The sequence below is a fragment of the Diabrotica virgifera genome, chromosome 9 (genome assembly GCF_917563875.1).
Source record: "Diabrotica virgifera virgifera chromosome 9, PGI_DIABVI_V3a".
Lineage (NCBI taxonomy): Eukaryota > Metazoa > Arthropoda > Insecta > Coleoptera > Chrysomelidae > Diabrotica > Diabrotica virgifera.
Window position 1 is genome coordinate 48,088,620 of NC_065451.1, and position 23,329 is coordinate 48,111,948.

At 32.0% G+C, this 23,329-nt stretch overlaps 1 protein-coding gene across 4 annotated transcripts in view; it reads left to right on the forward strand.

Annotated features, from left to right (window-relative positions):
• The window catches only part of LOC114340732 (nephrin), a 570,487-nt gene that overhangs the window by 215,563 nt on the left and 331,595 nt on the right, over positions 1–23,329 (forward strand). For all 4 annotated transcript variants that reach the window (XM_028291502.2, XM_050661988.1, XM_050661987.1 and 1 more), the window contains exon 2: positions 16,200–16,367. In XM_028291502.2, the coding sequence (XP_028147303.1) occupies positions 16,200–16,367 (168 nt within the window). The remainder of the gene's footprint in view (positions 1–16,199; positions 16,368–23,329) is intronic.

The window sequence follows — 23,329 nt, forward strand, 5'->3', positions numbered from 1 at the left end:
CCTACAATTACTTACAAAAAACTTTCGAAACCAGCACTTCAAGTTTAACTCTACCTACACAAATATAAAGCAATCAAATAATTTTTCAGACTGGCCGCTTTTTCAGCTTATTTGTAAATACGTTTGTGTAGGCGACAACACCGTAATAGATATTTATGACTACTTTAACATACTTATGAGCAGAATATGATATTTTATGTCTGCCCTGTAGCGTATTTTTAAGAATTAGGAATAAACATGTCTGCAAAACCAAAACAAATTTCGGTCTAGAAAAGACAACGTTTTGTTTTTGTTAAAAAATGTCTTTAATTCTGGGGAAATAAGATTTTTCTCGTGACACTGACCCGACTTTTCAAGCGACAGTTGTTTTTTATAACAAGAACTTCTATGTTTCCTGCAATCGATTTGTTGGACTTAGTTATTAACAAATTAAGATTAAATAAAAAAATATGAAAAAAAAATTTAAGAAACGCTTTTCTTTAGTTACGAGTGACTAAAATTAAAAATAATATAAAAAAAAATCAACTAAAAAGCAAAAAACAAAAAAAATGAAAAAATCTAACATATCCGTCAAAGAAAAGCGTGGCGCGTGTTCATCGAATAAGCGGTTTTCGCCCCACGCTTTTCTTTAACGAATGTGTTAGATTTTTTTAATTTTTTTTGTTTTTTGCTTTTTAGTTGATTTTTTTATAATATTTTTAATTTTAGTCACTCGTAACTAAAGAAAAGCGTTTCTTAAAAAAATGTTTTTCATATTTTTTTATTTTTTACTTTTTATTCATACACTTTTCAAACATTAAAATATATCGTCATGTTTATTAAAATATGTATAAAACATAATATGATGTACTAACATGAAAAGTAGTCGGAATCGGCAAAAAATTTGAAACTTTCTTGTTTATTTATGAATCATAACGTAAACAATTAACGTAAAAAGTGAAATTATGTATAGTTCATATCATTAGCTACAATCCGTAAAAGTTTCAAGTTTTTACATTGTAAACACAAGAGACATTAAGCATTTTCTATTAAAATCGTTTTTTTTTATTTAAACAATTAATAAACAAAAAAAAATTTTTTTATTGACTATTCGTGAATTGTTCCCGCGAATGCATATGTCTGCAAATTTTCATTCATTTGCATTGAAGAAAAGGCAGTCAAATTAACGTCTAAAGATTTGACGCAAACTATTGAACTAAATAAAAGCGTTTACAAACCGTCAATTTTTGTTTTTTTTTCGTCTATCAGCAAAAAGTGAAGCATTTGAAACTTTAAGAGTAATTTGATTATGGCATATAAATACCTTTTTTCTACGAGCGTGCAAAAATGTCTACTTTCGCGCACGCATTTTAGTTTAGAAAGTTTTACTTTTCCGCACGCGTGTTAAGTTAGATATGTTAATATGGCCTTGAAGTAATTATAATACATGCAATAAACTAATATTTAGATATTATTTACTAATTTATTTCAAATATATCTTATTGTGTTCATGTTTTAATGAAATTAACGCGAGAATTCGATGAAATAAAATAATTTTGACATACTATTCGAAAGTCAAATCAGTAGACAATAACAGTTGTTTTGAATCGTCGTCATGGAAACCAAGATTATCGTCATACTAACTAATTATGCTGAAACTTTGGTTGTGACAACCTTGTCAAAGAATTAATTTGTGTATGTATTTTCATATTAATTAAATTAACTGATTAAGATTTGGTCATTTTTTAAAGACTCGTAGAAAAAATATAGTTCCTAACGCTTGCAGAAAGTCTCTTTTCCGCACTCGACTGCTTGCCGAACTCCCGCTTCGCGTCGTTCGGCAAACTGCAGTCGCGTGCGGAAAAGTATGACTTTCTGCACTTGTTAGGAAAATAACTATAAATGGCACTTTTTAAATGTTTCTATCGTTGTTTGTTGCATAGAAAATTGCAAAACAAATCAGAAATTTCGAGTTTTTTTATAAATGTTAATAACTTTTTTAAAAATGAATTTAGGACGTCAATATTACATGGTATGTTGGATCTTGTGGTGCTTATAATATTCTCAAAATTTCAAAGCGATAGGTCAAATAGATATTTTATTTATTTATCCGAAATTATGTTTTTTTCTACGTAATTCGACGGATAATTTATAAAATAAAAAAGTTTATTTTATCAATTTTATTTAAATGGGGGAAAATTTAAATACAGGAAAATAAATTTGCAAAAACATGTCGATTTTTTGCTTATAAACATTAAGAATAATTTTTAACCATTGCCTGAAGGAAAGTTATTTTTTCGTATTTGAAATGTTTCATACATTTTTCACACGTTTAAAAAAGTTTTCCTGTGACAATTTGGGACGAAGTGTCCCTTTTAATATTTTTTTTATTCGAAATTATGTTTTTTTTTCTACGTAATTCGACGGATAATTTATAAAATAAAAAAGTTTATTTTATCAGATTAAAAAGGGTTCAAGGCAGGTTTTGTTTATATTCGATTCAGAGTTGGACTACCATCTCCATATAGCAACTATTTCAGCATCCTTATGCATCATCAGTGAAGATTATGCAGTCACAACTCTGAAGGGAATACAAACATTCTGCCTCTTTTAAGGCAAAACATCGCGATGCAATGAACCCACCTTTTGAGACGCAAATCAGCGACATCTCTCGTATTACGAGGAAAACAACGAAAAGCCCCAGATACAAAGTTTACTACTTTTTAAACAATTGGAATAACTGAAATAAAAATATAATAAACAATATTTTAAATCTAAGACTTTTCGTTAATAAACTGCTTTCTGGCTGCATCCCATACCTCCGGATTTTACAATATATAATCACGTAGAGACGACGAAAATAGGAGAAAGCAAATAGAGGACACTTGGGCCACGCATTTACCTTCTCTTCGTCTAGGAAAAGGACCGAAAGACAGTTTCTAAATACTCAAAAACTGAGTAAAATGAAAAAGATTAAAAAGGGTTCAAGGCAGGTTTTGTTTATATTCGATTCAGAGTTGGACTACCATCTCCATATAGCAACTATTTCAGCATCCTTATGCATCATCAGTGAAGATTATGCAGTCACAACTCTGAAGGGAATACAAACATTCTGCCTCTTTTAAGGTTTATTTTATCAATTTTATTTAAATGGGGGAAAATTTAAATATATGAAAATCAATTTGCAAAAACATGTCGATTTTTTGCTTATAAACATTAAAAATAATTTTTAACCATTGCCTGAAGGAAAGTTATTTTTTCGTATATGAAATTTTTCATACATTTTTCACACGTTTAAAAAAGTTTTCCTATGACAATTTGGGACGAAGTGTCCCTTTAACATTTTTTTTTAATTTTTTATTTTTTTAGTAATATTTGAGCTAATGTTTATTGTAAAACATAAATATTTATAATTAATATATACCTCTTTAATAAACTTCTAAAATAATTTAGTTATAAACGTTTATAAATGAGTATAAGGATGAGTATGAGATGGTGAAGAACATTCTAATATCAATAAATATGACAGATATATACTTTGCTTTTCAACCAGGAGCAGTAAACTAAAATGACAGAGTCACACCCAAGAAAGTCACTAGAAAATTCACCAAATACATCTTCTTTTTTGGTTGATCATGTCGGCCTTTGAAAGTAATCCATAAATATTATGTATATTATACTAATACGTCGCTAAAGAGTTTTAAAAACAAACGTTTTTTTGTATTAAAGCGGGCTAAAAATCTAGAAATTAAAATTACGCAGAAAACACAAAAATCGCCGATATCATTTAATTAACCTATGAAATGCCAATAGTGGCAAAATTTCATAAATGCCAATAGCGTCAAAACTGCATAACATTGGAGTAAACTTTTCTGAGGTTAGACCAGATACAAAAAAGCATTGCGGCGCGGTAAATTTGAATTACTCCTCTTGGTTTAAAAACAGAGTATAGACAATGATCATACTAACACATAAACAAACAGTTAAGCTTATTTATTATATATGTGTATTTGTTCCCTTTTCTTCTTCTCCGTAACAATTCGCAATAAAATGTTATTGTTAAAGTAAAAGAAACTAATTAAACTTGAAATAAATCGTAATAACCCACCTGATCCCTGAAAGCTAGCTGCAATAGATGCTGGAGTCAGTAATCAATTCTCCAATTAAAGTTGAGACTCTGAGATAATTGCTTACGACTCGGAGTAACTTGTTTATCTTTCCAATACTACATTTTTATAACGACCACAAACTGACGCTTACATTGTAAAATATCTACGTTTTATATTTGGTTTAATTGGGCACAATCAAATAAACTTTAAGTATAAAAAATAATAGCCAAGATAAAGGGTTTTGTAAATAAATAATAATTTTGTTTAATCTCATAATAATCTAAAAATCAAACAATTAGGCACATTCGTCATAGACTTCATGACACCATAACCCACTGGTGCAAACTTGACAGCAAACAAATTCAACAATTTTCCTCATGTATTAGTTTTTTCGCTACCGCCAAGTTTAGCAGGAAAGTGCTGTTGCCAAATAAAAAACATTATGTATTTATAGTGTGACCAACTCCAATTCAGTTGAATTCGGGACAAGACTGAAAAAAATACTTAAAATCCGGGACTTTTCAATGACAATCGGGCCATTTTTCTTTTTTAAATATAGGACTTAAATATCATCATTTTATTGATTATTTAACATTTTTTATGTTGACAATGATATGTTTAATGGGATTACGCCACAATTGGTTATAATAATAATTATATTTTTGTTAGTTTTTGACGTTTCGACTTCCAATCATTCTCAGCTTTAAAACATTTAAAAATCAATCCATTCATATTTTAAATTGACCTCAACAAACAAAATATGATGTATTCTTGCAATATAATTCTTTACATTGCTTATTTTTTAAAATCATAATTACTGTCGATTTTTTTTCGTCCCAACAATTTAATTTGATGTGTATTCTTAAAAGAATAACGAAAAAAATAGAATTTTACCAAAAGTTGAAAATTCGGATGGCCCGGAAGCCTTTTCCGGGACTCCGGTACACGACTTCGTAATTCGGGCCATGTCCCGGATTTTTCGGGCTAGTTGGTCACACTATGTATTTACCACAGCAACTACGGCTACACTGTTTCTATTATTTGTTTTTAAGAGTGTGAAACAAAGATATCTGTAATATAAGTTTTAAAGTCCTGTTGTCCTAGAGAAGGTTGTGCAAGAGTTTTGTTTGTGTATTTTTTCTTTTATTGCGTTTGGGAGTATGCCCATTTAGCCAGCAACATTTCTTAAAATTAAAGCCTAACGAAACCTACCATACAACAAAACTATTACGAACCTAATCGAACTAATCAAGAATAGGGAAGGGAAAGTGAAGTTGGTAAGAAAATAAACTGTAAAACTTAAAATATAAATTAAATAAATAAAATATAATTTGAAAACAATAATTTGACATTATTATTGTCATTATCATTATTATAATGAATAAAATTAATAAAAATTAGAATCAAATAATCTTATATATAAAAATCAATTGCTGTTCGTTAGTTTCGCTAAAACTCGAGAATGGCTGGACCGATTTGGCTAATGTTGATATTGAATTATTTGTGGAAGTTCAGGGAAGGTTTATACGGTTTTATATAGTCTTTTTAGTAGCCACCAAAAATTTTACATCTATATGTATAAAATGCTCTTTTTACAGTATTTGTTGCCCTACTCCTCCGAAACGACTTTACCGAGTTTTATGAAATTTGGCAGGTATATTCGACCGGACTGGGAGTAGGTTGTTATCTATATTTCATACCCGTACGTCGTAAGGGGGTTACCCATGACGCCATAACTCTCACAATAATGACGTGACAAATTCCAAAATTAGCAGGTATACTCCCAGCTGAATTCCAATCAGAACCGTACGTTTTCTCCAGCGCACTCGGTGTCCGAAATACAACATCTTAAGCCGTAGAAATATTCTGAGGACAGAAGAAGAACGAGCAACAAATTTCATCGAAGAAAAGTGCAACTGTTTAACTTTTGGACTTAATTGGGCAAAATATGAATTTTTTAATTTCTCGAAATTTTCAAAAAATATCTCTAAACCGAACTTTTCTGACGAACGGCAAGCAGGAGAAAAGTTCGGAGCACACAAAAAGAACAAGCAGCAAATTATAAAATTTTATTTAATTTTAATTAATTTTGTTTAACTTCATTTAATTTTATATTATTTAAGTATTTTATTTGTTTTCGTTTATTTTATTTTATTTCATTTTTTAATTCCATTTATTTTTTTTTATTTTATTTCATTTTATTAAATTTTATTTATTTTTATTTACTTTTATTCAATTTTATGAAATTTAATTTAATTTTATTTCATTTTATTTAATGCTATTTAATTTTAATTTAATTTAATTTTGATTAATCAACACCTATATAGTTGGACAACCTCGAATCCAATTATAAATACAGGGTTGTTTTGAATGTAGATAAAATAAAGCTGTTACATTCATTATAAGATAAACAAATTTAAGATTGTAACTGTTGCAACTACAAACTTTATTTTGTTACTTCTAACTAAACTTCATTACTTCAAACATCATGTGTAATTAATTAAAAATAATAATAAAACCTCATTCACATCCATCATTTTTTGTTTATTAATTACGAACTCATTTTGTTTATTTTAAGTTTATTGTATACAAAAGTTTGTTTTTATCTATTGAGGCAGTGCGAAGTCTGCCGGGTCAGCTAGTTTTAAATAAAACTAATACACATTAATTTGATATATAACAATACAAGTTTTGTTCACTTTATACGCACGGCAAGTACCTATATTGATATTCATAAAGACGACTACGAAAATTTAGAAATCCAATTTTGCATCTCAGATAGTGTAATCCCTTATATTAGTTAAGTTGCGGTTAAAAACAGAATGTACTACAAACTTGTTCCAATTCCTTTTTTTGTATAATTGTTTTAAATACGGCTAGGGTGAATTATGTCAGTGAATATACCAAAGAACACTAAGATCCAAAAGTGTACTAACCAACTTCAACCGTCTGAACCCATAAAACCAAAAATTGCAGTTTCTGGAAGATAAATGTCTCCATTTACTGTAATTTAGCGCATAAAGGAACAAGATGCGTCTCGTATAAATTTCTCTTAAGTACCTGCAATCTATTCATATTATTGTTTCTGACTTTAAGCTGCATAATCCGTCTTTTATTTCACAATTATATAAAATATGTGGATTTTCTTATTATATTATTATATATTTTCTTATTATATCAAATGGTATAAAATATAGTGTGTGAATAATCACAAAATCGGCCCTATTATCACAATGAAAAATTCTAGACTGTTAAATTCCTGCTTCTCTAAATTTACATCAAAAGCTATGGGAAACTAGCTATTTGTAGAAAACTGAAATTTGTGTTGAAAACTTCTTCTTTTTCTCGTTTTCCTTATGCCCAATATGAGCGTCGGACTTTGCTGTCACCTATCCATCTTTTACCCATTTCTTCCACGCATTCCGGTCTCCTGCCGTTTCCCTTCGTCTGTTGCACTATTTCCCTCTTTTGGTCCCGATTTCCTGGATTTATTTCATCCACCCTTTTCTAGGTCTGTATCTTTTTCTCTTCCCCTGTCTTTTGACATCTGACACTTTCTTTACTAATCTGTTCTTCGTTAATTCTTGTTATATGTAGAAACCAATTCAGTTTTCTTTTTTCAGTTCTTTTCTATATTGGTTCCTGTATTAACTCGTTTCTGATGTTTTCGTTCTTTTCCCTGTCCGGCTTCGTCTTCCCAGCTATTTTTCTCAGCTGCTTCATTTCTGCTGCATTTATTGCATTTTCGTGTCTTTTATTTGTAACCCATGTCACGCTTGCATAAAGAAGAGTTGGTACTGTGATTTTATTATATATTATGTACATGTATTTTTGTTTTCTGGCTGATTTGTTTTTTCCCAGTATTGTAATATTTAATGCAGAATATATTCTCGTTGCTTTCTTAGTCCTATTTGCAATGTCTTAGTCTAGCTTTCCGTGGTTCGATATTATCGTGCCCAGATACTCGTAGGCCGTCACCGTCTCCAGTTCTTGTCTTTTACAGAACATTCGTGTTTCGCCTCAAATTTGCTGCTCCTGCACATTTCCATCGTCTTAACTAAAAAAAAAAACCTTAAAAAATTGAGGACACTGGACAGAGCTAGAAGTATAAATATATGACGGAGATGTAAAGTAAGAAAAGCAAAGAGTGGGTAGGGAAGATAAGAGTGGAACATAATGATCATATAAGCACAATAACAACAAATAGAGTAGAGAAGACGACGAGAGAAAGTTTCCCAATAAGAAGATGATCAGGGGAAGACCACGGAAGAAAACGGTAAAACAACAACTTACTGAAAGCACACTGATAACTATACAGACATATAAAAAGTAATAAGAAAAAGAAGAAGAAAGGGAAGAAGAAGAATATGTAATTAAAAATATAGTTTCTGTATTGGTTTCTGATATACATAGACCAATAATTGTATCTTTTTGTAGTGTAACTCATCGAAGAATGTCAATTTGAAACTTTGCAACATTAGATAAAAACGAAAAACCTCCATGTCAAAAACCTTCACTTCTACTGCTCACGGATTTAGAGAACAAATGCCTAAATAACTTAAGCAAAACATGATGTACAACTTTTCTGAGCCTTTTATGTTTGCCAGTAATTCATCCAATGCCTGGCCTACCGATTATATTTACCTAGAATGTGTAATTCCACAATTGCGGAATGTAATAAAGATAGCGATACGTGTTTATCATGAGCTACTTTTTGACTTCAGACCATTTTCATAAATTAGGGTTAACTCCAGCACCACCATTATCTAGATTGAAATTTTTTAATGTACCTTTTTTGCCGACCGACTTATGATGGCATATACATTTTTCCAAACAGAAATGCCCTAGCTTTGTAAATTAGAAGTACATTTGTTTGTAAGCGGTTATTTTTTAAAGAATAGAATAGAATAACATTTAACAAAAATTCCAGCTTTAATAAAGCAACTCTATAAAACAATTTTAGATGCGATAATTGGTAAAAATGATGGAAATCGAGTTAAGAAAATGATGAATTTGAACAAAAATACTAGATCCTTTGTAAAAGGTATATTTAAAACTCCCTAAACAAGGGTTACATTACATAACAGATCGTTTTCGGATTAAAAAAATCCACCACCAGTGTTTTAAAAGCCCTAAAATAAGTATAACCTAATTAATTAAGAAAGACGTAATTTAAAATGTTGACTAAGTTTACAAAAATAGAAGAGAAAAATATGCATACTTACGATAATGTGCATGCCTGAGTTACCAAAATGTTTTGGGTAAAAACCCTTTAAGTGTTGAAAAGTATTAATAGATACTACATATTTTTAATAATCTTGTGTGATGTTGCAAATATCACTGGAGATTACCCAGGACAACACATAGGTCTGGATCCCGCGTATGAAAAAAAAGTTGATTAGTAGCAAGCTGAAAATTTGTTAATAGCTTAAGGGTGTCTAGTCGGACAAACTTTGATATATGGGAACACTGGAACAGGGGCAGTTTTAATTGTGGAACAGGTTAAAAATTTGGAACGGTCACACCACGAAAACGGCACATTTATTTTGTCCGACAGAACAGACTTAAACTCTCGGAACAGAGATTAAACTCTCATGCAAAAATCGGACTGCTATTTATCACCAAATGTGCGTTTTAATGAGTGGAACATGTAGAATATGTCAAATGACAGGAATTATTACAGGTGATAAATAGCAGTCTGATTTTTGCATGAGAGTTTAATCTCTGTTCGGAGAGTTTAAATCTGTTCTGTCGGACAAAATAAATGTGCCGTTTTCGTGGTCTGACCGTTCCAAATTTTTAACCTGTTACACAATTAAAACTGCCCCTGTTCCAGTGTTCCCATATATCAAAGTTTATCCGACTAGACACCCTTAAGCTATTAACAAATTTTCAGCTTGCTATTAATCAACTTTTTTTTCATACGCGGGATCCAGTCCTAACAAGACTCTTCCCTTGTGGCTGGAATGTAGGGAGAATTGAAACTGAATACAAAATGACCTTAGAAGGATGTCAAAGACAAACTGTCAATACAACGTTAGAAACTGTTGTATTGTTACTTCAGCCAAAGAACTTAAAATTTTTGCTGATATTTAAAATAAAATCAGTATCCAATATCCATATGCTGGGGATAAAGTAATTAGACTCTAAAGGTAAAAATGTAAAATACCCAATGATTAAATAATCGAATAAGAAGATAAGATATTTGGGTTGCAGGTAGTTATGCAGTCAGCATTACTTATAGTTGCCATAAAATTAGTGTGCAATCAATATACTTAGAAAAATTATTATTAAGGCCTTTTACTTTAAAAGGCTAAGAATAATATAATATTTAAAAGACTAAGAATATTAATTAGAGGGTGATTGTTTTGATGACTGATAATTTGATCTACTTTGAATATTTTTTAAAATCATAGTTATTTATTCGGTATAATGAAATTTTCAAATCTGTTCCCTGTAGGTAGTAACTTACAACAAACTAATTATTCTCTTTTTGATAGATCGCGTAATTATAAAAGAAGTTATATAAAACTATTTTGTGAGAAAGTTGTGGCTGGCAGTCTCATGAACGATCTTCGTTAAATAGCACGATCATCGCCGCAATCAAAAATCAAACGAAACAACACCTTATCAGAAGAATTTCCAGTAACAGAAGGATTACGACAAGGATGCTGCCTCTCTCCAATACTATTCAAGATCTATTTAAATGAAGCACTAAAACACTGGAGAAGATCTTGTTCAGGGATGGCGATCTAATGAAGTAGAAGATCTAATGGTAAATGAACATGAAACAATCAAGAAAAACAGTATAATATGCGATCTCCTATCTCCCTAAACATAATATTATAAAAGTAATGATCAAGCAGTTTCTTCAGATGCACGTTTATTATCTAAAGGTTAATTTTTCCACTTGTCAGAAGCAATAATTTTTAAAATCAGAAAATAAATTTCACGGAATTACCAACTTCTTTCAGTGGACCTCAATTTAAATTAGATTCTGCGAAAAAAGTTTGCAAACTTTATCAATGGGCTTTAACGAAAATGTTGAATGTATTTAGAAAATTGTCGATTCAGTCCACTTTTCAAATATTCTCTACTTTGGAATCGCCCCGTTCCTTCTTAAATCGGCAAACGCAATCCCGAAAACCCTTTTTAAAAAAAGTTTAATGTACTTTAAGGCAGTTCGTTCTGTGAGTGAAAATATAGAGGTTGTATTTTAGATTAGTCTAATGAAACAAGTTTTATACAGGGTGTCTACTTCGCAAAAGAAAAATATAACTAGAAGACTTTGACATCGAAATAAAAAACTTCTGTTGTAATTGGTGTGAATAATTAATTATAAAATTCAATTTAACAATTTAAATGGATTACGATAGTTGTTCAGAACGAATGTTTTTGAACCTATTAGCCCACGTTCAGTGAAAATTTGAGTGCTTACGCCAATAAGCGCAAAACCAAACAGTGGTTGGTACCAAAAGTACCGAAAGTCCCGAAAGAGACGCAATCCCGAAAACCCTTTCTTAAAAATAGTTTAATGTACTTAAGGCAGTTTGTTCTGCGAGTGAAAATATAGAGGTTGTATTTTAGATTAGTCTAAAGAAACAAGGTTTATACTGGGTGTCTACTTCACGAAAGAAAACTGGAATTATTTTGAGTTGACTTGACGTAATTTCTTTAAATGTGGTAGTTTGTATCTCAGTTTTAACTGTAACACTTTAAGAACCAAAGCACCATAGCTCTGTCCACACTGTGTGCTTTTTTGACTGAGGTACACGCATACAGCAGCGAATACCTTGTTACCGAAGTACATGCGCTAATGCTTGCCTGTTTACAGTCCTGGACCCGGTTTTTCATAGTGCACATCATAGCGCACGTAGTTCCACCGTAGTTGGATTTCTTTGCGCTTCAACGTGCCTTATGTATTTACTATTTTTTTTATTTTGGAGTGTGCCGTTGTAAGATGAATAACGAACAAACCCTCGAATTCATGGAAGTCTACCGGTCTGATGAGTCTGCATGTAACTTATTAAAATAGAAATTATAGAAGTTTTTAGGGGCTTTCGGCCCTCGCAGTAATAATGTAATCTTTCATTCTGCGTTTCAATTTTTCAAAAATACTTATTAGTTTTCTCAAGATTCGAAAAAAATTATCGCATTTAAAAAGCATTCGCCCGAAATTTTACGCCTACGCTGCTAAATAATCTCCTCTTCTTCTTGTTCTTTTTGTATAGACATGACTCTGTTTTTTTCAATGTGCCTCTAGTAAGTTGTTGTTCCATCGTTTTCGTGGTCTTCCCACTGATCGTCTTCCTATTGTGGAACCGTCTCTCGCTGTCCTTGCTACTCTATTTCTTGTCATTAGGCTAATGTGGTCATTCCATTCTATTCTTCTGTTTCTTACCCAATTATTAATGTTGTCCACCTTGCATCTCCGTCGTATATCTGTACTTCTGGCTCTGTCCCATAGAGTCTTACCATCGATTTTCGGAGGGATTTCATCTCCGCTGTTTCGAGCAATCTTTTTGTTCTCTCTGTGTTGGGTCGTGTTTCTGCCGCGTATGTCATTATTGGTCTGATGACTGTTTTGTAAATTCTGCCTTGCATTTCTTTTCCGATATGTTTATTCCTCCATATTGTGTCATTTAGACAACCTGCGGCTCTGTTTGCTCTATTCACTTGATCTTCCACTTCTGTGTCCAGCCTTTTGTAGCTAGATAGTGTGATGCCTAGATACTTAAACTCCATCACTTGTTCTATCATCTGACCCTCCAGCTCCAATTTACATCTTATTGGATTTGCTGCTATAACCATGCATTTTGTCTTTTTTTGGAAAATTAACATGTTAAATTTTCTGGCGGTTATGTTAAATTGGTGCAGCATACGTTGTAAATCATCTTTACTTTGAGAGATTAGTATAGCATCGTCTGCATAGCAGATTATTTTAAGTTGTTTTTCTCCCATTTTGTATCTTTTTTAGTTCTTACTTTTTTTATTATTTCATCCATGATCAGGTTGAACAATAAAGGACTCAAGGAATCCCCCTGTCTTATCCCATTGTCGGCTTCAATTGGGTCAGTTACTTCATCTTCTACTTTTACTTTTATTGTGTTGTTCTGGTAGATGTTTTCGATTGTTTTAATTATTCCTAGAGGTACCTCTCTTGACTTTTAATTTTACCCTGTTAAATGCTTTCTTAAGGTCGACGAAACATAAATATGCTGGTTTGTTGTATTCTAACGATTTCTCTTTAACTTGCCTCATTATAAATATATCGTCAGTGCATGATCTTCCCGACCTAAAACCTTGTTGTTGTTCTGCTAATGTTATAATTTCATTCAATTTGTTTGTTATCTATCACCTTGGTAATTTAAATTTTAATGTTATGTTTAATAAGTTAATTCCTCTGTAATTCTCCGGGTCCGATTTGTCTCCTTTTTTGAAGATAGGTATTAGGATGCTTGATCTCCATTCTTGTGGTATTCTGTTTTGTTCTATTATTTGTATCTTGTATCATGGTTAAAGAACCTGAGGAAATGGTTCTCCACAACAACAATTAATATATTTAAAGCATCAGTTAATAAAATAATTATAGCCAGAATGATCGCCAATATTCTAAACGAATAGGCACTAAAAGAAGAAGAATATCTCTGTTGGTTACGACATAATCTAGCATAGATCTTTGTTCATGGGTGTTATTATAACTATTAACGTACGAAGGGTATTATAAGGATAATAACGCTTGAGGTCAATGGTGTATAGTATATAGGGCTTACAATACCGAGCCAAAATCTCAGTACCGGTATTTGGTATTTAAAATTTCAAATACCGGGATCCCGGTATTAAAACCGGTATTATGAATAAAAAATATATACGTTATATTTATACTATCGACAGTTGTTATATCGACTTGTTATTAAATAATATATGAAACCTATTAAATTTTGTTTTGAAATGAGTTGATGTTGTTTATATTATAACATTACATAGAGAATAGGGATAGATGATACAAAAAATGTGCAAATAGAAAAACTATATATTTGATTCTAGGATAAATTTTGCATATACATAATAGGATAGTACTTTTACTTATGAAATTTGCTATTTGTAAATTAATTTAACTTTAAAATATATTAATATAAAGATTAACTTACTGTGACAAATATTTTAATATGGATTACTCTGTATTTAGACCGCTATATGTATATTTTCAATTATTATTATTAATTCAGAAAATAAGTAATCCTAATTTATACACCACAATACACAAAAAAATGAAAAATAGATCTGAAAATGTAAAAACAATTCTGATTAATAAATCTTACGGCTTATTTATAAAATGAAATAGTCTAATTTTAAATATTTAAGAATTTTTATATAACTAATTTTATGTATTAATTTGTCTAGACGAGTTTTAATAATTTGGTTGTAGAAGCTGATATAACCCTTCGCCTTAAATTAACGACATTCACGCTTTTAGAAAGCGCTATACTTGACTTGTATGTGTAATAAACGTGTTTAATAAATATTTTTTACAATGATATTGGTTGTTTATCTTCAAAAATAATTTCTTGTAATAGAAAAAATATCTTAGACGAAAGTTTATTGTGCATAAATTCACTTTTTATAAATTAAGCTAATACCGAAATACCGGTATTTTTATTATAAATACCGGTATCGAATATCGGACAAAAATCGTTCGGGATCCCGGTATTGTAAGCCCTATATACCGAGGGCCTTTGGCCCGAGGGATATACGTCGACCGAAAGCGTTATTAGCTATAATAGCCGTGGTGCCTTCATCGTTTTATGTCCGACTAAATTATTCTTTATATTCAAAAAATTTGAATGGATTTTGAATTAATTAGTTTTCAAATCAGTACATTTACTAGCAATAGTCGTAACGTAATTGTGGTAACCATAGTTTGGCAGTATTTAACTAGTTATATAAATTCAATACCCTAGGGCGCTATTTTTTAAAATAACGCCCTAGGGCATTATATCATACTTAACTGATTTCGAAAGCATGTCATTATTTGTCAAATAATATGCCAGTCGGACATTAAATGTATATTTGTGTTGGTCTTTGTGGTCAAAAATAATCTCTGTTCGGTATAAACAAATTGAATAACTTACAAACTATTTAATCGATCTAGCTGATGTTTAGCACATGTCAATAACTCGTTAATAATACTAATTATTAATTTCCATAATTTCAAGTAGTTAAATTACATGTCATTATGCTAAAATCAAAGTTACTAACATTTCTAAATTACTTCAAAGGTTTTTTGCAATTATCTCGTGCAACTGTTTATGTATTCTAGTTTATAAACTCGAAAATTAAATAACTATTTAATATACCCCTTTTATTTCAACCATTTTACTCTAAAATATATAAAAAAACGTTTTATAGGCAAAAAATATGTTTTTTTACTTTTTATTTATGGTTGCTTACAAAAAAAGAGTGTGTAGTTTGTACGCACATAAGAAGTTATACTTCTATTTTTATGATTTCAACGAAATAAATATATTTTAAACAGTTTAATTGTTTGTTTAATGTTAACTAATTTTAATACTTAAAATAATACCAAAAATTAAAAATAACGTTAATACGTCATTTGTTATTAAGTGTAGCCTCCCCGCAATTACTTTTCTCTTGATGAATCGTACACAATCTAAAAAACGTCAGATTTTCTACACAATTTTTGTAATTTTCTGTTCATCATATTTTCATACTAATTATCCTATTCCCAACGAAGACAAATCCAAAGACACAAAAATTACCTATAAAATATATTTACTAAAATCATCAATATATAATATGTTTTTCACACTTTATTTGCATTGATACATACGTAAATTGAAAGATTATTTAGCAACTAACTTCATACTGTGGGTATGCGCGTACTTCATACTATTCCTTTTATAAAAATTCACTCTCAACATTTTTCCCAATCGCTCCTAAAGAAGTTTAACTTGAAAAACTTAAAAACAGAAATAGAGTCAACCCTTCTTGAAGGTTAATTGTTTTATTTCTGATTGCATCGCATTAATTTGTCACCTATTTACGTAATCTCTTGCACATCCATTTACTGATTGCTTGTTTTTGTTCCAGTGTACCTAGTCGTCGTTTTGTTCATCAGCCACACAAATGCCCAACAACAGTATTTTCGAGTGCTTCCCAAAGACGTCAAAGTGCAGGAAGGCGGCGAGGCGATGTTGGAATGCGAGGTTGCCAATTTAGCGGGTCAAGTGCAATGGACCAAAGACGGATTTGCCTTAGGTAAGCCCCTAACGAGACCTTATTATCAACCCCGTTAGGTAAATTATTAGTGTAGAGTGGGGTTGTTACATTCTCCGAACCGTTTAGCCCGCGTATTAGAGAGAACAAGGGAATGGTGTTTAGACGATGTTAGTTTGGGGATTAACCAATCACAAAAAGCTAAACTTTGGCGGAAGGAAACTTGGTGGATGTTCTAAATCGTGGCTTTTCTAGAGTTAGGAATAAAATGATATAAATCTCGTAGATTAAACTTTTTGAGTGCTGCTCCTTCATTTATTCAACATATCGCTCATAAGCTGCAATATCGGCATAACTCAAAAAATTATGTTTTGAAATAAATGGGTTTAAAGTTTTAATTGTTATGGCAAATGTATGAAAAATGCTTCAGTTTGCTTAAACGAAGATTATCTTAAAAATGATACCTTCTCTACGGGGTCATTTAATAATGTGTTTATAATTTTGATTTTAGTTTTTTAATTTCATCTTTTAAATGCCAATTTTGGAAAAATCTTTTGAGTTATGCCACTATTGCAGCTACAAAACCTTTTGTCATTAAATAGACTAACCAGGGATTATAAAAACTTTAATACTGACCCAACTCAAAATGTGCCCCTGTTGATGACAAAAACGTGCCCTGGGCTTATCAAGCGTTGGACGCAAACTGAGTAGTGTCAGTAATGCAACCAAGATTTGGTATTAATCATAACAATAGCACCACTTCAACCATCTTACGGCTTAATATTTAATTATGCGTTGCGCTGGTATGGATGCTGGAAAAAAGAGTGTGTACTGTAAAATTTTCTCTTATTCTTACTTCAAAACAAGTGTTTTTTGAGTTATGCCACCAGTGCAGACCATGAGCAATATAGTACATAAATTAATCTACCACAAGACTGAAGTAAAAATTGTAGATATAGTTCGAGATTATATTAACTAAACTACTAATAACATCGTTCAAATATATAAGAATACATGATTTCTAGAACAATCTGGAGTGGTGCGTCTATCTCCATTCGTCGCATAGGCCTGGACGAATATCGCCCGCGTCTGGCAACAGCGAGAACTTTCCAGATTCTGTGCCGTGATTCTTTTAAGTTGCAACCGTTATTTGAGGTCGGTCAATATTATCTTTTTCGTTGCACTGCTTCCCTATTAGACCTAAACGTCCCGATAAGCAACCCTAGATGAAGGCCCAAGATGAGACCTTATTATCAACCCCGTTAGGTAAATTATTAGTGTAGAGCGGGGTTGTTACATTCTCTGAACCGTTTAACCCGCATATTAGAGAGAACAAGCGAATGGTGTTTAGACAATGTTAGTTTGGGGATTAACCAATCACAAAAAGCTAAACTTTGACGGAAGGAAACTTTGGTGGATGTTCTAAATCGTGGCTTTTCTAGAGTTAGGAATAAAATGATATAAATCTCGTAGTTGGACGTTTTGAGTGCTGTTCTTTCATTTATTCTACATATCGCTCATTATTTGCAATAGCGGCACAACTCAAAAAATCAAGTTGTGTGATAAATGAGTTTAAAGTATTCATTTTTATGGGAAATGCATAAAAATTGTTTCAGTTTGTTTAAACGAGGATTATCTTCAAAATGATACCTTCTCTACAGGGTTTTTATAATTTTGATTTTAGTTTTTTAAATTCATCTTTTAAATGACAATTTTGAAAAACTTTTGAGTTATGCCACTATTGCAACAAGACCTTTTTTCATTAAATAGACTAACTAGGGATTATAAAAACTGCAACACTGACCCAACTCAAAAGGTGCCCTTGTTGATGACAAAAACGTGCCCTGAACTTATGGAGCGTTGGAGTTAAACTGAGTGGTGTCAGTCATGCAACCAATATTTGGGACTAACCATATAATATACAGTTCAACCATCTTGCGGCTTGATCTTTAATTATGCGTTGTGTCGCTGTGGATGCTGAAAATATTGTGCATTTTAACATTCCTAGTTCAAAATAAGTGTTTTTTTGAGTTGTGCCACTAGTGCAGACCATGAGTGATATAGTACATAAATTAATATACAACAAGGCTGAAGTAAAAATGGTAGAGATATTGTTCGAGATTATATTAACTAAACTACTAACAACATCGTTCAAATATACAGGGTGAGGCAAATAAAGGGCCTATTAGAAATATCTCGAGAACTAAAGGCAACAGAATCATGAAAATTTGAATTAAGGGGTTTTGACGAGTCATCTGTTTAATGAAAATATTTTCATCTATTTGCTACTTCCGGTTATACCGGAAGTTGCTTATAACTTCGTTTTTTTTTAATGGGACAGCCGGTAGATTTTTACATTTTTGGATTCTCTTCGATGTCTTCTTTCTTAAAATATAAGTTTTCTAATGTTATACAGGGTATTTTAAAAGATAATTACGTTTATTGTAGAATTGTAGCAGTTTGACATCTAAAACTCTACTTACGTTAAATGATTCTTAATATAGTCTAGTATTGTTAAGAATTATTAGTATAGCTAAATTTTTAATTTTAGTATACAGGGTTGGTCAAAATTCGGAATGAGTATTTTCTGAGTTTTCTTAAATGGAACACCCTGCATTTTAGTATTGTAATGAAATCATATTCACTTTTTTATTTCTTAAGCATTCCCTATACCTAACTGCTTTAATTTGTGCTTAATTGTTACTCGCACTAACAATCTTAACTACGTAGGTATTTTGATAGCTAAACCATTATTGATAATTTTAAGGATCATTCTGGATTATTATGTATTTATTTCTGAAAAATTATTTGTGATTGAATATTTTCACGGCCAACCTAATTAAATTTTACGTATTTTTTATTGCAATTAATGTTAAGCTTGAATCACCAATAACTTACATATTAAAGCAGTTAGGTAAAGTACCATGAAATATCATTTCATTACAATACTAAAATACTTTAATGTCAAACTATTACAATTCTACAGGGTGTGAATATTGCTACGAAATTCATAAAAAAACGTAAATATCTCTTAAAATACCCTGCATAATATTACAAAACCTCATATTTTAAGAAAGAAGATATTGAGGAGAATCCAAAAATGCGAAAATATTCAGGGTGTCCCATCTAAAAAACGAAGTTATAAGCAACTTCCGGTATAACCGGAAGTTGAAAAGAGATGAAAATATTTTCATTTAATAGATCATCCTTCAAAACCCCTTTATTACAATTTTCATGATTCTGTTGCCTTTAGTTCTCGAGATATTTCTAATCTGCCTAACCCTATATATGAATACATGATTTCTAGAACAATCTGGAGTGGTGCGTCTATCTCCATTTGTCGCATAGGCCTGGTCGAATATCGCTCGCATCTGGCAACAACGAGAACTGTCTAAACAAATTCTGTGTCGTGAGTCTGACAAGTTGCAACCGTTATTTGAGGTCGGTCAAAATTAACTTTTTCGTTACACTGCTTCCCTATTAGACCTGAATGTCCCGATAAGCAACTCTAGATAAAGGCCCAAGATGAGACGGTATTATCAACTCCGTTAGGTAAATTATTAGTGTAGAGTGGGGTTGTTATATTCTCCGAACCGTTTAGCTCGCGTATTAGAGAGAACAGGCGAATGGTGTTTAGACGATGCTACATAGACGAAAACAAGCAACCAATGAAACTTACGGATATCAACAGTACATAAGTAAAGTAACTTGTGAAGCGGTAACGATTAATTTTTTTGGACGCTAATTAGGGGGTGATTTTCACGATTTTTTTTGCCAAAAAAAAGCCAACATTATTTTCAGCGTAACTTACTAGCTTTTGATGTTAGAAAGTTTCTTAAACAACAAAATAAAACTTTTTTCAAACACTTTAAAAAAGTTGTAATGAATTTTTCCCCCGAAAAGGCTTCATTTTGACCAAAAAGAACATACTTTTCATCAGCTACACCTCTGCTTCTACTAGGTCTACAGACTTCATAATATAAACCATATTTTTCACTTTTTTAAGCTACATCTATTAACGGGCCGACGCGGCGTAGCTCAGGCGGTAGTATGCTTGGCTCGCGTGCTGGTAGGCCGGGGTTCAAAATGTCTATAGACCCCAGGTCGACTCAGCCTGAATATAAGGAGTACCTTGGTTAAAACCAGGGGTAATAATAGGCGGTTGAAGCGTAGCACTGGGCCTGTTATCTTCTTTGTATACCGTAGGCCCTAGATATAGCAGACTACGCTGCTATAATCCCAAAGCCGCATCAGCGGTATAAAACGGGAGACTATTATATTATAAGCTATATTTTTGCTAAATATACTAGTTTTGATAAAATACTTAGTTTTTGAGTTATTTGCGAAAAATGGTCTAAAAAAGTGGTTAATTGTTTATAAATGAACATATTCATTCGCAAATAACTCAAAAAGAATTGATTTAGTGAAAAAAATTTATATAACGCTTAGAATTCAGTTTATCTAAATCAGGACTGATTTTTAAACTGTGTTTTTTCACCCCCGAGAAGGGGCGAACCTCACCCCATGGCAAAATCACGCATCGTCACAATATCACTTTTTTTCTTTGACATGTTAGCTATATGTATGTCAAATTTCATCTCAATCCAAGCGGTTCTTTAAAATTGTAAGATTTTGCAATATTTTACCGTGAGTGAATGGACTAAAACATTTATAAGAAAAAATATGATGATTATTAGACGTTTCTAACAACATGATAGGTTTATTTATTCATGTATGAGGCGGCCAATATTGACTGCTGGTATATCACACTGCCTGATTTCTTGTGTTGTAATACGTATTCTCTGGTAATGTGATTGATGTTTACTTATTATTGTAAACATAGTGGATAGGTCATGTAGACTGATTGGATGAGCTGCAAATTTTGTAAACACTCGCATGCTGGCTGTATTATGGATTTACAGTAAGAAATTACAAATAGATATTGTAAGCTTGAATTATCTGAATGTGATATTTCAACTCAAAATCATTTTTGAAGTTATACTTCTTTAGGCGTGATTGAGAGTGAATTTTTATTATTCTGGGCGCATGCGTACGCAGACAGTATGGACTTAGTTGCCAAATCATTCAAGTTATGTATGTGTCAACGCAAATAAGTTTTGAAATGTATGTTAGTGTTTTAGTAAATATATTTATTATAATTTTTGTGTCTTTTGATTTGTCTTCCTCGGGAGTAAGATAATAAGTATTAAACATTTTTATATTTTTATACTTCACTTGATCTATTTGTCACCGTGGTTTGTAATTACGTCCGAGAAGTCGTGTAAAGAAAGCCCTGATGGGCTATTGGTAGCGCGCTCGACTACAGATCGCGGAGATGCCGGGTTCAAATCCGGATAGGGACTTTTTTTTTAAGTTTTTGAAAGTGGTAATATTAATTATTAATTAAATAAAATACAAATAAACTGTTTTAAGTATATTTATTTCGTTAAAATCATATAATAATAGAAGTACAGTAGAACCCCGCAATTCCGAACTAATTGGGGGGACAGTCTGTTTGGATTATCCGAAAGTTAGCCTTACTAATTATTCAAAGCTTTCGTTGTCGTTGATTTTAAGTCGCTGCACCTGTCTCACTCTCTCCCTCTTCCACATATCTCAGATTGATGTCACTGATACAGAGCCAGTATCATTGTTTGTGTTTAGTCGCTAACTCGCTGGCTAGATTTACACTTTGAAGAAGCTCCATTTTTCCACGCTCCATTACAAGACGAACTAGAAGTCGTACAACACAGGAGGAGAAAACGAAGAAAAAAGTGCAATTATAGAATATATTGAAGCTGACGACAATGGGCACCAAGAATTTACAGATGAAGACATTGTACACTTGGTTCAACCTCAAGGCAACCCTAATGAAGATGAATAAAGCGAGGAAGTAGTTTCCCTGCGATATCTAGTGTCACACGCAGATGCCACTAAAGCTCTGGGTGTGGCTCTACGTTACGTGGAGCAGAACTCTGCTGCGTTTCCGGTCGATGGAATGTTTATGCGTAAATGGTTTAACATCGTTGCGTCAATTCGCTACACCTCCATGTGTCAGAAAAAAAGTGAGCTAGTCCAAGACCTATTAATCCTAGATTGTCCAGGTTTTACTCTGTATAATAAACATGTTTTTACATGCTTTTTCTGGTTTTACTCTTGTACGATAACTTGGACATATGTGAGAGTATGAATATACTTTCAGAGTGTGTGGACTGTATTTAGGACTGTTAGGTTCAGGTTAAAGTGGGAGTATAAAGTATAAGGTTTTATACAGACAATATTAATATGTATATAAAGTCTTACCAAACTGTGAACGTTGTAGATCATTAGAGCCGTGGTCACACACGAATTGATTGTTCCCGTACCACGATTTGCGAAATCAAGTATGGTGTCACTCCCGAATTACTGTGTGTACCGTAACACGTATTGCTATTTCGTTTCAGCCCAAAAGGAAGGCTGGACCGTCCAGAGTGAAGAGATGAGCGGCACCGACCTTTCCGTGGAACCGCTGATGAGAGAGAGCAACAGAGAGATTGCACCCTCACGTGTTGCAAGAGGTACGAGAGATAAGCTTACTTACAAGAGAGTTGAATTTCTTCTGTCCCGAATCCAAAATTGTCTGTCTGTAGGGGTAAGGGTAAGGGTAAAATTAGGAGGGGATGAAATGGTACTATTAAACAGGGCTGGCTTGAGATTTATTTAAATTGAGGGTTGTAATAAGAGATTTAATGTATTAAAAAATATAAGAATATTTTTTGCATGTGAAAATTGAACAACTCTGTATCTGTATAATAAACATGTTTTTAATTTTGTCTTGAATTTTTAAATTTTTTCACTTTCTGTTGGTTCGGATTTGCGGGGTCCTACTGTATAACTTCTTACGTGCGTACAAAGTACACACACATTCTTTTTTATAATTTACTATCACGTAATCTATTTCTCGTTTCGTTGAATCCCGTCTTCATTTTTTATCTTTCTCTGTTACATTTTTCTATTGCGACGGG